This window comes from Nipponia nippon, unplaced genomic scaffold, assembly GCF_047370975.1.
Source record: "Nipponia nippon isolate SJK-2023a ecotype South Korea unplaced genomic scaffold, ASM4737097v1 scaffold_6, whole genome shotgun sequence".
In the NCBI taxonomy this organism is placed as follows: Eukaryota; Metazoa; Chordata; class Aves; order Pelecaniformes; family Threskiornithidae; genus Nipponia; species Nipponia nippon.
The window spans coordinates 82,761,204-82,777,188 of NW_028262380.1; the positions used below are offsets into that span (position 1 = coordinate 82,761,204).

Below are 15,985 nucleotides of genomic sequence, written 5' to 3' on the forward strand. Positions count from 1 at the left end.
GAGGAACCTGCGACCGGCGGGCACGGGGTAGCGCTGGCTCCCGAGACCGTACGGGAATCGGCTTTTCGGAAACAGCTGGATGAGAAAAGCTTTCTCTGATCTGCTCCTAGGGACTTAATGAGGATCACATATGCAGAAATATGGTCCATAACCTCCAGACCGCTTTCTTTCAAGAAGATGTCTCTGCTTCCTATGGAGCTTTTTCGCTAACAGCGTGACAGAGCTTATTTGTGCCTTCCTCAACAGATGTGGCTTCACCTTAGATCTCAGCTCTCCTGCTCTGATGACCGTCCTCCCATCTTCCCGCTCAGAATCCTTTCTCCTTCTGATTCCCTCCCATGTGATAACGAGCAACCCTCCTCGTCTTCCTGCAGCATGGAACAAGGAGTATCGCCATTTTCTCTCTAGAGAAATAAAACCCTCTGTCCTCGCCTCTTCCTTCAGACCAAACACGCGTATCCTTGCCCACCTCCCTCTTTCTCATGAATACCTATGGCTCTCTAAAGCCTTCCCATCTCCAACAATTTGTCATTTTTATCATGTTGATGCTTACAGCATACTTTTTAAAAAGTCAGTAAAATAACTGTATTAACTGGAATTTTTCCCTTCATTCTACAGTTTTGGAGTCGATTTTGTTTCAAGGTTCGGAGCCATTTTGCTGGTGATTGATTGTTAATGCTGCAACAACATTGCAGGTACTTCATTCAGCCTGTTCACCAGGCCACCTGGGGAGCTGGGAGCAAGAGCTAGCTCGTACAGCGAGGGGGGATGCAAAAATATCAGGGTAACGGCCGAACTTGGGATTTTTCAGTCAACAATGTGTTACGAAGGCATCTTCTGTGCAGCCATCACCTTTGAACAAGTTTGTAAGTGGATGAGATCAGTATGCACAATAAAAAGCCCAAGGAGTGTTTAAACTTCTTGTTTGAAGTGTGATAAGTTAAAAATCTCTATTTGTCCAGATTTCAGGGAAAAAAAGAATCTCCAAGGTCCTTTCTTGGCAACAGGCTGGTCACTTCATCATACTGAGCAAATAACGGCCTGTCTAATTATTGTGGGAATATTCCAAAAGGGCTAATGTTCTATATGACAGTAAAAGGGTTTTGATTAACCAGAAATCGTTTGGAAGAGTATAAAAGTAACTCTTTCCCCTTAATTCTTTCTGCCTTTCACAGATGAACCAAGCTCACCCCAGGCCCCTGCCACAATCTGACAGGATGAACTGGAGAACAGCAATTTATGTTATTTTACTGGTGAGCCTTACGGTAGTCAAAGCCCTGCCTAGAAGTTATCGGGACATAGGTAAGAATATATCGCATATTTTTACTCTATTCTTTTCTAGAATACTGATGCCTGCAACTTCGCACGCATGGTTATTTGGTATCTCGCTTTGCCACTGCCAGTTCCACATGAGCGTTTTCTTACGCGTCGAAGGGATACAACAAAACCGTATCCGTATACATTTTTTGTGATCAGCCTCAGACGTGTTGCTTCTTAACGGCTTGAGAATCTATGCAGCGTGCAGGAGGGCCAGGATTACTGAGAGGAGGTCTAGTGAAGGGTCACTTAATCCACAGGGATGTGGTTGGGCCACTGATTTTAGGGTTGAAGGAGCCTACGATGACCACGCTTCTCACTAAGGTCAAGTGACTAACTTGAAACAACTGAAAACCTCCAGTAGCGTGCCGTTTCTTTCACAGTACATGTTGTTTCTTTCACAGTACATGTCGTTACCATTAGTCAAGTTTTTTTTCATCTTTCTAACTTCCAAATGCACTAAATGGCCCAACAGCGTAACACAGAACCGATGTTTGTGTCATTTATCTCACGTTATCCCCTCAGTCGACACCCCCGCGTTACTCGGGGGAAGAAGCTGGCTTATTTCTCTGATTCGTTTGCTCCTCTGACACTGATCTCAGCCCTACCGACACAAGGGTGAAACAGTAACTTCTTGATTTGGGAACAGGCCCCTTCTTTTAAAACTGATCTCTCAGAATATTCTCCGACAAACCGGGAACTCAAGAGATTATTGCATTTAGAGTTGTCCGTAATACAGGCCCAGTGGCAAAGGACAAATATTTGCACAGGACCTTCACGTAGATAGGACACATTTGTTTTCCTCTGGGCCCGTTCACAACATGGACAGAAGGATGCAGTTCTCTGAATTTTTGAGGAGCTTTGCCTGCCAATGTAGTCCTCAACTTAGCCCATGTTTTCTGCACAGAAAATCCTTCATCTGTAGCTAAAGAGTGCTCAAGCACACCTTAAATAGCTAAGGTGAGGTTAAAAGGTGTTTGGTAAGGTGCTTATTTAATCACGTGAAGCGCATCGTCAACGTAGCTGAGCGGCCTCCAGGTTTTAGCGTGTTCCTCCCTGCAATAGGGAGATGCTATTGGCCCTGTTGTATCGTAGGTCAGAAGCAAACAGTGTCACAGCCTCATGCTTAAGTCGAATAGGCAGCTCAATCTCATGCCTTCCTGCTCCCCGTGCCAGTACCCCAGCCACTAAATCGTCTTTCTCCAAGACTCCAGTACCAGAAAAAAAAAAAAAAAAGGGCATTTAACGAAGCATTTAGTAAACATTTTTTATTCACGCTGTCTTGTTTTTCAGAGGAAAAAAACAGCATCGGCCAACGTTTTTCTCAGCTGCAGGAGAATAATTTCAAAGCCATGTAAGTTGCCCAGGGAAAGCGACTACTTGCAAATTTGCTGCCGCTGAACATCCTTGCGTCACTCGGAAACGAAAACGTACCGCGAGCCAAACGCTCACCCGTTCTGCCTGCCCGCGCCAGCTCAGCCCAGGCTGATACGCATCCTCTTAGTCTCACACGTAAAAGTTATAGCATTAGTTTTTAGGTGGCCAGCAACAGGTTTAATGCTGTGTGTTCCTCTGCAGTGCCATGATCATGTTTGCCCAATATGTGCAAGGAGGCACGTTCGGCAAAGCCGTTAAAATGGCTGAAGATGTGACAGACCTTGCCAAAAGGTGTGCTGCTGCAGCCGGAGAGAACCCGGATTGTCGGAAGCCTTTGGTAAGCACATTTCTGCTTCTAACGTGGCAAAAGTTTTCAGAAGTGACTTGTAATTTCAGAGCCCTGGTTTGCGTTTTTCCAAAGAGGAATGAACGCGTTATGAAGAGCCGTGACTTCCTTGCGTACGCATGCCTGGCCTTAATGACTCCTTCATTCTCCAGGCTCCCATCTATAAAGCGTCTCAAGATAAGTGGAGGAAGACAAAGCCCCTCTCCTCCCCCACCCCAAATATCACAGCGCCTTTTGAAATCCTTGACCTCTTTCTAAAAGATGTTCAGAAACTTTTGCTTTTATGGCTGGTGTAACAAAATTCAGGAGAAGCCAAATGAGATATTTCCAGCACATGCAATGTTTATAGGCATTTGCTCCACTCCATGACCTCGCATTCCTGGTTTTTGACGGCGTATGCTCCAACACGCTTTTGGAGCTGGCAGACTGAATCACGAAACATGAATGTCAGTCCCTGTTACGACTCATGTTGCAATTGTTAGACACACTGAAACAAACCCTGAATGAAAACAACCATTTGCACACAAATCAAACAACCATCTCGCTTGTTATCGAGAAGAAGGGTCTGGATAATGTTATAAGTTCAGAGTGTTTGAAAACCGTAGCACTTCAGAGTCTGTCTTGGCATAACGGCAGGTATCAGAGTTTGAGAAATCATCATTGATAGGTTTTAGAGGTCAGCCTAATTTTCACTGCAGTCAAAGCAGGAGGTAATAAAGAGACAAAATGAGTGCTTGTGCACGTCAGGGCTTGTTGGCTTCAAGAAGCCTCCGCAGAGGGCTCACAAGAGTAAAATGGAATCCTCACACCAATTAATTTTTTTCTAATTTTTCACAGGACAGGATTTTCCTCGATACAATCTGCCAGGAGGAACATCTTCCCAGGTTTACTGACTGCTGTGCTAGAAAGGATCCTGAAAGAAATGACTGCTTCCTCTCCCTTAAAAATGCATCGAGGGGGTTCATTTCCCCTTTGGAAAGGCCAAATGCTGAAGCTGCCTGCAAAAATCATTCACGGCATCAACATTCATTAACAGGATAGTAAGTAAATAAATCATGGCTTCGTGGCCTAGATATGCCGGTTATGAGCCTAGAGTCAGCAAATGCAGTAATAACCAAAAAGCTCGGTCTACAATTCTCTGTAATCTCGTACTTTTCTTCCTCATGGGAATGATTTGCGCAATTCACGTAGCTGTCACCGTCATTGTGTGGAGCCTGTTCTGCCACCTCCTGCCTCGGATGTAGGCCCAAACGACAAACAGGCTGGCTTGTTTCATTGTAGCCCACATAAAACCCTCATCGGAAACCACGGGCCTCCCTTGAGTCCCTAAAAGCCAAGCAGATGTTTCGCTGCCTCCAAGGCGGAACTGGCAGGATTTGAGACTTCCAATTCCAGGAAACCATCAGCCCCCATCAGAATTTTTCCAAGATAAACACCACGCTATACAGCTTGTCGTTATGACAGGAAAACAATCACTTTTAGTAGCTCTCATTTTAATATACGGCAGATGTTGCCCCCTGCACGTAAGGGCTTTCTCCGAAACTAAAGGCATTTCTCGCTTGCTTTTAGCTTTATCTATGAGGTTTCCAGAAGGCATCCGTTTCTCTATGCCCCCACAATCCTTTCTGTCGCTGTGCGTTACAACGAGATGATGAAGAACTGCTGCGGAAGTGCTGAAGACCCCACTCACGACCTGGAGGAATGCTTTCGGAGACAGGTATTCCACCGCAGCGTTTTAGTTTATTCACGTCCAACCAGGGACTTTCCTATAGCTAAACCAATACCAAAGCACAGACATCAGCCATTTCTTTTTCAGCATCTAAACCTGATATTAGAATTCAGCTTGTTCAGGACAGGCTGAGATCAGACTTCAGTGCTCTCCTGAAGTATAGCTCGAACTCCTACATGAAAACGCCCGGCTTTGGGGCGTTGGGCAGATGTAGCTTTACGGGGAGCCCAAGGCAGTCCCCACGCCCTGCGGTGGCATCGCTGCCCACCCCGACTCGCTGCTGGCACTGGGTTTGTCGTAAGGATGCGAGAGAGGACCTGGTGCTACGCGTAGTGCGAAGTCCGGGTTTTTTGCCTGTTAATAGCCCCATGACGCATCTCCTCCTTCCCCACACGTAACCAGTGCCAGAAATTCAGGGCAAACGACCCGTGACGGTGGGAAACAAGCGTGGCCAACCTGCCCTGGCTGAATGGCCGAATACGCCTTTCGCGCAGCTCCGCTGGGCTGCAAGCAATGGCACGGCTGAACATTAGCTCACAGCAGTGCAAAGGCAGCCACGTAGCTCCCCGGTGACGATTTCTTCCCCTATGCTAAAAACACTGAACTATTGTCCAAAAGGGTTCTGGTTGCTTTTCACAGAACGCTTACCTAAGAAACGCGGGTGACTAAATTACAAGCACAACAGTTAGTTCACATCGCAGCTGGGACAGCAATTTTCTTTCGCTATTAAAAAACCCCTGTTTAAAAAAACATCGCCGCAGTAGTTTTAGAATCGTAGAATCATTTAGGTTGGAAAACATTAGCATAAAGCATTGTCTTTTCTTCTCTTCCCCTTTCATGGTCTGCATCTTCTTTCTACCAGGCACCCAAGGTGGTGAAGCCCGTCAAAGAAGATGGCCTGAGGCAGGAACACACGTGTGGAATCCTGAAGAAGTTTGGAGAAAGGACCTTAAAGGCTCTGTGAGTCCTCCCCACGTTTATCATTATTTCGAAATAAAGCGTGGATGTCGCGTGTTGGCCGTGGGTGCCTCCACACGGTACAGCGACCCCCTTTTTGCGTGCAGGGCGCTAGCAGCATCTAACCAGGAATACAGATTAGGAATACTAATTTATGCACGGCAGCAGTCACCGTTTCCTCACAAACTGCCGTTAGCTTGCACAATCTAAACCCAAAGTTGGAAACGGACACAGCTCTGTGAGCGAAGTTAGTGATTGTGAGCAGAACACAAGTCATCTCTCTCAACCATTTGTGACGCAAGGTTGCTCCTGTAATTTCATGCTCACCTGCCACGTTTCTTCCCACCATCCCACACTGCAATCCACCGCAGATCCTTGGATAACTGAAAATCTCAGCTATTGGCTCCAAGGGACGTGGATTTCCTAACTTCAGTGGGAGCAGGGAGAGACCCTTCCTGAGCAGTATGGCTAACCCCTCCACAGGAAAGTGATGATTGCTCGCAGTGTCTCACACGGTGAAAATGAACAATAACTATTTCTCTTTCTTGCAGGAAACTTGCTCAGATAAGCCAAAAATTCCCCAAGGCTGATTTTGCTACTGTTAACAAACTTGTGATGGATATTGCTAACATGCACAAGGACTGCTGTCGTGGAGATATGCTGGACTGCATGCGTGATAGGGTAAAACTCATTTAATATTTATAGGTTTGCAGAACTTGAATGCTTTTCTGGTTTTCAAATTTTTATTTTTCCTCTTGTGCTGCACTGATCGCTCTCCAGACGTGGAGTTTAACTAGCAGCACCTCTCAATCGGCAAGCACGGGACTGCAGCGAGGAGATCAGCAGGGCTTCAGTCGTCTTCCTTGTCCTGTCAGATGTCTGTTGCACAGCTGTGGCCAGCCACCTCTTCTCTTTGGAAGTCACCTTCTCTGCCTGTAAAAGAGAGATAAAAACACTGATCCAAAAAAAAGACGACCAGAATCTGGTAAAATAGCCTTCCTTCCCTTTTTTGTTTTACAGGAAGAGATTCTACGCTATGTCTGCGCCAACCAAGACATCCTATCGAGTAAAATCAAGAAGTGCTGTGAGAAGCCTCTGTTACAAAGAAGTGAATGCATAGTTAATGCAGAAAATGACGACAAACCTGCAGAGCTGTCCCCCCACGTCAGGGAGTTTATCGAAGACAAAGGAATATGCGAACGTTTTGCCCAGGAGAAAGATACACACTTAGCCAGGTAACGCGGGTCGTCCTCGACTCTTCAGTTGTGCTGTTTCAATACTTGGGTTAAAAGATGACAGCGTGGACGTTAAAGCCCAGCTCATCAGCCTCAGATTTGTCTGCTCTGGGAGCACGTAGGCATGGGACACGGTGCAAGTCGATCTTAGTAAAACACCGCTCCAGCCTGGAAGGCACGGAATGGGAACAAGCGCAGGACAGGGCACGGTTGTTATTTCAGAAACAACGTTGAAGAACCGCGTGTGAAATGTAGGTGCTATCGGTTCTGATCTCAGGCCCAGAATATAGCTTAGATCCGCTCTTCAGGGGGAATTCCGAAAACACTTAAGTCAGACTCGTGTCTTGATTCAAACAGGATTGGCCCATTTCTGTTCTAGCCGTGTTCCTTTGAGCAACGAAGCCTGGATCCTGCCTGTAGTAAACTTGGGCAAGAATGCCACAGGCTGCGAGAGCAGCAGCATCAAGTCGCAAGGCAGAGGATTCACCTCAAATAACATACATCCCTTCCATTTATGACAAGTGCAGCTCATCGGCTGGGCACGGCGGCTGTGCAGGGTGACTGCTTCAGCAGAGCTCATCTGTTCGGCGTCTATTAAGCAATGGGCCTGGCACTGGAAATTATGTCATTATCATTTAGGTAGGATTAAAAAAAGAGCAAAAGCCCAAGCCTCACAAAGCTCTAAGCTATGCTTGACCCAAGGTAAGGCTGAGCTGGGAGCGTGACACGCGCAGGACTCGCTCGGGCAATGCTCTGCTCAGTCAGGCGCGTTGCGTTCGGGTTCAGTCCCAGGCTGAGATGCTGGGGAATTCTCCCTGTTCCATCCCGAAAGCACCCCTGCTGTCCTTACCATCCCTGACCCCGGGAGGGCAGTTGTTTTCCTTATCTCTAATTCCCGATACTCCACATATTGCAGGTTTCTGTATGAATATTCCAGGAGACACCCTGAATTTTCTGCTCAAATGCTTTTAAGAATTGGTAAAGGATACGAGGACCTGCTGAAAGAGTGCTGCAAAGCCGGCGCTCCAGACGACTGCTGCAGCAGAGGGGTAGGTGCCGTCGTGCTTCACACATCCTCCCGACGGATTCAAGCATGGGACCGCATGACTAAATAGAGAATATTGCTGCTCCAGGTCTGGAGCGAGTACCCGCAGCTCCCGTACCAAAGCCCAGCAACTATGACAAGGCCCAGCCGATTCCCCTATGGAAAAAGCACCAACAGAGCCTTCGCAATCTTCAATTGCGGAGCAATTTAACGGGGATAGACAGAGATGCCCGGGAGAGGGACGGAGCTAACATTTCTGTGAGCCCTGCTCTCTTTCGGGCTCTCCAGTAGTGCTGATGGCCCTCCTGCAAATGGAAAAGGCGCTGATGGTTCTTATCTGAGAAAAAGACAGCGGCGCCGTAAACATCTGAAGTGAGGAGCCACCCTGGGTCTCTGAGCTAGCCTTCCATCAGTGACACAAAATTAAATGTTTCAGTGTGATGTAAGGTGGGCATTTAGCACATTCAGGCAGTTTACAGAGGTTTCAGACAGATGAGGAATTTCTAGCGGAATTAAAACTGGGTGGTATGTATCAGGTGAGAGGTAGCTGTGGGCATCCGGGCCTTACCATGAGGCAATAGGGCATTCCGCATTCCCCCGACACAATGACTCCTCAAATTAATTATTTTTTTTCAGGAGGAGGAACTGAAGAAACATATTTATGAAACGGAAAGCGTCATGAAGACAAGCTGTGACATTTACAAGGAGAAAGGAGATTACTATTTCCAAAACGAGTATGACTTTTTTATATCCTTATGTTACTCCTGTAATGCACACAACTCAGGCTGGAGTAAAGCCACGCACGTCAAAAAAGCTAGGCTGAAACACGCCACTTGAGCATTTGGAGCAATATATTAACTGCTTCAAGGATTTATTTTTTTTTTAAATCTTTTCCAAGACAATGTTGTGGCCTCTGATGAGTTCTCTCCTTAGCCCAACTCATGAAGAGCAAAGTGACAACTTGCTCCATCTCCGGTCCGTGAACCCTGTCATGTTCTTGCTTTAGAGCTGCATTTTGAGCTGTGAGCTGTAACCTAAGGGTCACACATCTGGGCACAAGACAGGTGCTGTGCCTTTTGCAAACGACTTGGCTCCATCCAGCTCCTGCAGCAGATGTAAACATTAACGCTCCTAACTGCAGCAGACAGAGCAAAACCCCACTAGCTGAACTATACGCTGCGCTTAAATGCAGCGTGCAGGTACAAGCCTCCTGGAGGAACTTTGGCCCCAATTTGCAATGTTAATGAGCACATGCCTAACTTAAAGTATGTCAGCAATCTCAGTGAAACCTCTGAACTGCTTTCGTACTTCAGCGAGGCTTCAGCTAGCCTCCTCTGCGGAGATACACGGGGCTTTTTGCGCTCCTGGCCACGACTGATCTTTCAAAGACCTTTGGAACTAGAGGTTTCAGACAAACCTGGTGGGCTGCTTCTGCCGGGTGTATCAGTTGTTCGGGTTTTCCTGGCCACGCTGGTTAATAAGCAGAGTTTTTCTAAAAGAAAAAACAAGTGAAATTTTTTGAGCTCATCCTCTGCCCTCATCTACTCTGCCGAGAAGTCACTCGAGTTCAGTTTTGATCTGAGACAAGCTCCCCACACGCCCAGAGAAAGGAGTGACACGGGAAGAACACCCGTACCTTCTCGTAAGAGGGCCCACCAGCATCTAACTGGCATTGTTACCATTCGTGTTATTTGTTTAGCCTGGCAAGAGACCGGTCAGACAAAGGAGAGAGCTCAAACAGACAGAGCAGGCTTACACTTGCCTGCGTGAGTTTAGAAACACCAGGCTCAGTCCTGCCCTTGTACCGACGCGCGTTCTGCGGGGTTCGGCTCGAGCTTTACGCATGCGAAGGCAGCGGCTGGCTCGCTGCTGGAACAAAAACGCCAATAGCAAAGAAATTATCATTTCAGGCTTCTCATGAGCTTCACCAAGAAGATGCCTCAGCTGACATCTGCAGAGCTGATAGAATTCACCAGGCAAATGACTACAATCGGCTCCAAATGCTGCCAGTTAAGCCAGGACAAGCTGCTGCCTTGCGCCGAGGAAAACGTGAGTAGTTTTCCTCTCTATCCCGGGCCTACTTTTTCTTGAAACTCTGCCACAAATGCTGCTGCCAGCAGGGTCCAAGAGCTTGGAGTAAAGGTAAATGAGCAAAATGCTCACTGAGCTGTTGAGCTGGCCTGAAGCTGTGCTTCCAGATGCATGCCTGCAGTAAGCCTAACTCAGCATCATCGAAGTTAATGCTTGAATTAAACTACAGGAGGATCGGGCAATCGTCAGGCTAGTGCTAGGCAGCGAACCGTGACGTGCTGCAGGCAGTCCCACCCTGCTGCCTCCCAAGCTGACCATCTCCTGCCCGATTTCATCCCTTCCCGATGCCTGAAGCCGTAGTGCTCTATGAAAAGGATCAATGTTGTGTAGCTCCTCCCTAAGCACTCCCCCAGCCCATAAACCAAAGTACTTTAAAAGCTCGGGCCTGTCCTCCAGCCACCCGCTGGTACATCACCTTTACAAGAACAGCCCACCAGACCCACAGAAATCCTGCTGAGGAAAACAAATCAAATGCACCCACGGTTTTATGAAAATATCACATTTCTACACGCAAAGGACAGTCCCTGAAACTGCACGTACATATTTATTCTGAAACATCTGAGCCATTTTTGCACTGACAAAAGTTGGCATTCAGTAGAAATAGAACCTGCTATCTATCTTACAAATGAGGTTTAATTTAAATTCTCAGTTATTTTTTGTAACTTCACTAAGAGCAGCATGTATTTCAGGGATCTTTGGAAGTGAAAAGATAACGTAAAATTGGGGTTTTTTTCACCTCTCTTGGTACAGTTGGATCTCGTGCTTGGAGAAATCTGTAGGAGACACCTGACCGATCCTATAAACCCCGGAGTTTGCCACTGCTGTAGTAGCTCCTACGCTCTCAGGAGGCCATGCATGGGGAAACTAGAGATTGATGAGAATTACGTGCCCTTATCCTTGACTCCTGGTCTCTTCACTTTCCACGAAGACTTGTGTACGACCGAAGAGGAGAAGTTACAGCACAAGAAGCAGGAGTAAGCCATGCCCTGCTTTACTCCGTTAGCCCTGTGTTTCTTATTCTTATCCTGGCAACACTCACCTTTCCCTTCTCCGCTCTGCCCGGCCTCCGTGTTCTGCAATACGCCGTGGCAGAACAGCCACGCGTCCCCCAACCCCTCTTCCAAGCTCCTTTTCTTTCCTCTCTCGCCACTCCCAGTTCCTTCTGCTCTCTGGCTCAACCTCTATTCGCCTGCCCTAGGTTCGAAGGAAGTCATCTGCAGAGGCGGGGAGCGGCACTGGAATGTGCACTGCCAGGAAGGAAGCAATAGGTGTCCAAAGGGAGGTCCGACAAACCTGCCCTCCCACCGCCCTTTGCGCAAACTGCACAGGGCACTGCATAAAAAGATCCCAGACGAAGAGGGAAGCTACTGCCTCAAGTCCTGCTCGGCCTTTACGGCTTAATTAGGGCTCATTGCCCGGAACGGGAAAGCCCATGCATCTTCTTTTACCCCAGGCACTCCTTCAGTCTCTGAAAAGCTCTGGTGTTTGGTTGCCTTGGTCAGAACAAACTTGCCCGCTTCCCCCCCCGCTCCACCGTCACTGAAAGACGAAAAAAACCCTCTTTAGCCCTTAATGTGTGCTGTGGCGAACCCATGCTGTCCCGTCCGGGACCCTCTGGGGCGGTGCACCACGCAGAAACCATCGGCACGGTTTATTCACGCATATTCGTGGTGGAGCCACTCCAACAATGAGCGTTGGTATTTTATTTCACAGGGGAACGGGGCGCATCTTTGCTCCCTGCTGCAAATACGTATCCGGGGGGTGAATAAAAATGGAAAAGCTGTAGAAAGCAAGCGGGCAATAACAGGAGAGGGACTTGGCAGGCCTAGCGTTTGACAAATGCTTCGTGAGGCGCGTGCTCACCTCCCCGCCTCACAGGGCTCGCTTTGCTTGTCTTGCAGAATGCTCATCAACCTCATCAAATACAAGCCGCGGATCACACAGGAACAGCTGAGCTCCGTCACGGCCGCCTTCACTGCCATGCGGGAACAGTGCTGCAAAGACGACAACCGTGAGGCGTGTTTTGTGAGAGAGGTATCCATTCTGTTTCCCCCCGTACATCCTGAATCCAAACGGAAACACGGAGCGTACGCCAGAGCGTAAATTTCTCCATTAAGCAGCAAAACCAAAGCCTGACGAGCCAGAATTCCTCCGGTTACATTTCCAAAGCCAAACTTTATTGCCTGCGCAAGCGGAGATGCGTACCAGTGGAACGATCGCTAGAGAACTTACCTCATGGGTCTGGTGTTTGTGCGCAGCAGTTGACAGACACAGAGCTCAGCTGCTCCTGGGGAGCCCCCGAGCCGTGCGCTGTGAAGGACATGGGTGCAAGTCTTTCCCCGGCCGATGGCTCTTAACTGAATTTCTTCTGAAAAGTTCCTCTGCAATAGAGAGGGCAAAGATCTGTTCACCTTTTAGGTCAAAGCAGCTTCCCTGTTCATTCTCCCTCCCTCTGTTTTCCTCTTTCCTACGTTATTTCAGCTCTCAACTTCACACTGCAGAGCTCCTTGGGCTTCACCTTACCCTCCCGTAAATAGGCTTTTGCCTACGTCTCATCTCTCTCTCTTCGATATATTCCTTAGCTGAACTTCAGCAAAGCATCCACGACCCTGGACCCTTGCTCTGTCTTTTCCTAAGCCTTTGCCTTGCTTTGCTTTAAATGATAAAATACAGAAAATTCTCTCTTTCGTTAATAGGAAACTTCCACCTCTCAATACAGCCAAACAGCATATCTACAGAGAAGCGTTCTACGCACTCTCCCTAACAGAACTGTATTTCAGTATTCTTCTGACAAACACCAGATCTCCTAAGGCAAGCGGAGCTGAACAGTAAACGCAAAACATTTACTAAGCCTAGCCACGTATGTGTATGCCCTCTGTATATATTTGTAAACAGCTTGCGCAGATGATGAAAGGTTGCCTACTGCCGCCGTACTCACTGAACTCCTTCACAAGTACATCGCCTTCCTGACTCTAGTGCTCATCGATATTTCTCTTTTTTTTTTTTTTTCAGGGTCCAGAACTTATCAAAAGAAGCGAAAAGATGCTGTCAGCATAAAGAGCTGGCACAGCATATTGGAAGATACTTGCTGAATGATAGAAGTCACACAAAGTTAATAGGGAGCACATCTTTTCTAAATGTTCATCAAGTGTAAACAGGAACGTATGATTTGTCACAGCGGAGAAAACTACGTTGTGGCTCTTCACTCACCTATCTAATGAAGGGAGGACGGTTTACACCGCCCAAGGCTCTGCCACTCTCCGACCTGCTGCCGTGACCGAGGCAGAAGAGGTGCCTCGGAATAAAACATCACGTTTCCGCACAGAATCCGCCGAGCCGTGGAACTGCAAACCTGGTCTGCTCACAGAGCTCAGCTTACCCCGAAATTAAATGACTTTATCCCTTTTATTCAGATGGGGGAGAAACTACGCAAACTGCATCTCTGGCTCCTATCGCTTTGATTCAAAATGATCAAGGATATGTAAAATTTAAACCACAACAAGTAACTTAGTCAGTTTAAGTCCAGAGCGAGGGTGCATCACCTTAAAGAAATCCACCAAAAGAATAAATTAAACCGATGGAAATTCAGGGTTTAAATGTGGCCGCCATGTTGTTATGCAATATTATTTTACTTACACCAAATAGTCACAGACACCAAAACAAGAAAGGCATTCTAAATCTTAAGTTTTTGAAGCATAAGCGCAAATGAGATGGAATTAAGCCAATCTGCCTGTAACCACTTCTAAATCGTTTTTCCATCACCACGATTATTTTTGCGTTTTTATAGTACTGTCCTTGAAATACAACATGCGCACTCACTGACAGGGGCTGCTGTAGGGGAGTGGTAAAGTTGCCTTTAAGCACGGCCAAAGATGATCTCGGGCATCCCGAAGAGGGTGAGAAGGAAGAGAAATGAGCCCTGTGTCGTGGCAAGGACAGACGAGGAGCTGCCGAAACACCCGCTCAGCAGAGGGATGGTTAGAGTCAGCACCAGAAGGCGGCCAAATTGACGCTCCAGGTGGTTTGACACCACAGCAGCTTTGGGGTTTTTATTTTCTTTTTACATTAAAAAGCAATTAGAAGGCACGGTAAAAACCATATGTCAAAAACAGTATTAAAAAAATAAATATTTTTTCTGGAAACCTTTGGCTCGAAGGAAGAGATAGCCAGCCATCAGATTCTTTCGGTGGACGCACCTAGCGGTAGTTGTCCTAGGAACAATTCAAAATACCTGTGCGATAAAGCAGCATTGCCCAAACAAACATCTCCTGAAACGCAAAGCCAGCTTAAAGTAGTACCGACCGAGAGCAGGCTTCAGAGGCAGACTGAGGAGGTCAGCCGAACCGAGTCCCATGGGAAGCTACCCTGTACCCACTGCTAGGCGACAATTTCCTGAAGGATCTAAATAAGGATAAGGAAAAACATCCATTAGATTTGTGGCTGGCAGCAAGAGGGAGACATGCTGTTGCAGACATTGTCAAAGTGATCTTGGCAAATTAAAGAAATAGCCTAGGAAAACACAGCTCTATGTTCTACGAGGACAAACGTAACATAGGACATAGGCAGGGTTAAGCAGCTGCACCATTTCAGTACAGGAAAACTACTCAGCAGGGGTTGCGCAGGTAGCGACGGAGTCCTAACACGTCCCAGGCTGATCGACAGCCACCAAAGGTTTGCTGCTAACGAGAGCCTGCCATCGTGCTGCGTCGCAGGGGCGTAAGCGGAACAACAGACAAAAGAGAAGGCCGAGCTGTGTAACGAACACAGCATGGTTTCATTTTCCTCACCTGCGGTAAGGAGCTGGCTGGAGCCTTAGGGCAAACCTGGGCACCTCCCCGCCGGGCAGCGTTTCACTGCAAGGAGAACAACGGCAACAGTCAGCCATCCCGAAAACACGACAAGGACAGCGACAATAGGTTGGGCTTGCCTGGTTTCCTAAGAAAGGCTGCAGGAACCTGGAAATCTTCATACACCAAAAAAGCCTGATCCCAGGGCAAAAAGCAGCCAGTCAGGGCCTGGTAACAAAGCACTGGGATGGACCGGGAAAGGTGGGGAGCTGTGCGAGACACAGATATTGAACAGGCTTTACCCAAGCGTCGGTGATGTTTCCCATACCAAAACAACGATGAGATGGCCGTCCTGGGCTTCTCTCGGCACCGTGCTTCCTTAAGATTTTAAGTTCTGATGAAGATCGGTGTTCTGGCGGTGTGCGTTGCCAGCTTTTTTTTGAAATCCGGTGATGACTGCGGATTTTTCTCGTGGGGTGGCTGGGTGGTACAAATGCAGGTAAGATACATACTGGAACGGCTGTCTTCATGGTTAGTGACTTCCAAAGCAATCATTTCCCCTGTCACCTCTGGTTCTCACTGCTGTGTTACCTTGAAGAGCCAGTAATGCTACGGAATAAATTCCTCCCCATCCTTGTCTGCATTGGTCAGAAACGATTCACTTAAACAAGCGCAGTAGCCACGAAGCACTAACGCCGCAGCAAAGCCGCGGCTTCGTTTCACTTGTAGCCCTGAAATCCCAGCAGGCTCAAGGGAACCTGGCTGCGTTCCAATGGTTTTTCCCAGCATCTTTCGGTCCCAGTTCAGGAGGCCAAGTGAAATAAAAAGGATTCAAGTATTGAACACCAGAGGGGGGCCAAAATGGCTCCAGTAAAATGGTGTACATAGACAGAGGACTGGAGACCGTGCTTGAAAACGCTCTCTCTTTCCCCCGTGGTCCATGCATTCGCTTCTCTTTCCATCTCAGACCAAGGAATTACATCTCATATTCCAATATTTTCAACTACTCAAGCATTTACTAGACGGAATATGTGACAGAAACAGCCTGTTCTGCATACAAAAACTTAAATACTTATTTCTGCCTAAATGAGGAACAGGCGC

At 47.6% G+C, this 15,985-nt stretch overlaps 1 protein-coding gene across 1 annotated transcript; it reads left to right on the top strand.

Moving 5' to 3' along the window:
• Positions 1-283: 283 nt before the first annotated feature.
• Positions 284-14,008, top strand: LOC104015872 (alpha-fetoprotein). Its single transcript, XM_087736773.1, has 16 exons — positions 284-309; positions 595-661; positions 1,176-1,302; positions 2,611-2,671; positions 2,896-3,031; positions 3,878-4,080; positions 4,610-4,757; positions 5,632-5,729; positions 6,278-6,407; positions 6,747-6,961; positions 7,878-8,010; positions 8,643-8,740; positions 9,917-10,055; positions 10,848-11,071; positions 11,999-12,131; positions 13,110-14,008. Exons 1-16 carry the CDS (start codon positions 284-286, stop codon positions 13,152-13,154), a joined length of 1,983 nt encoding a protein of 660 aa, XP_087592899.1. The 3' UTR covers positions 13,155-14,008.
• The last annotated feature ends 1,977 nt before the right edge of the window (positions 14,009-15,985 follow it).

Excerpts from the sequence above, each read along its gene's own strand:
- LOC104015872 (XM_087736773.1), top strand. The coding sequence starts at position 284 with ATGACCGTCCTCCCATCTTCCCGCTC. Across the intron at positions 6,962-7,877 it reads AAAGATACACACTTAGCCAG|GTTTCTGTATGAATATTCCA; the intron begins GTAACGCGGGTC and ends CACATATTGCAG. Across the intron at positions 12,132-13,109 it reads AGGCGTGTTTTGTGAGAGAG|GGTCCAGAACTTATCAAAAG; the intron begins GTATCCATTCTG and ends TTTTTTTTTCAG.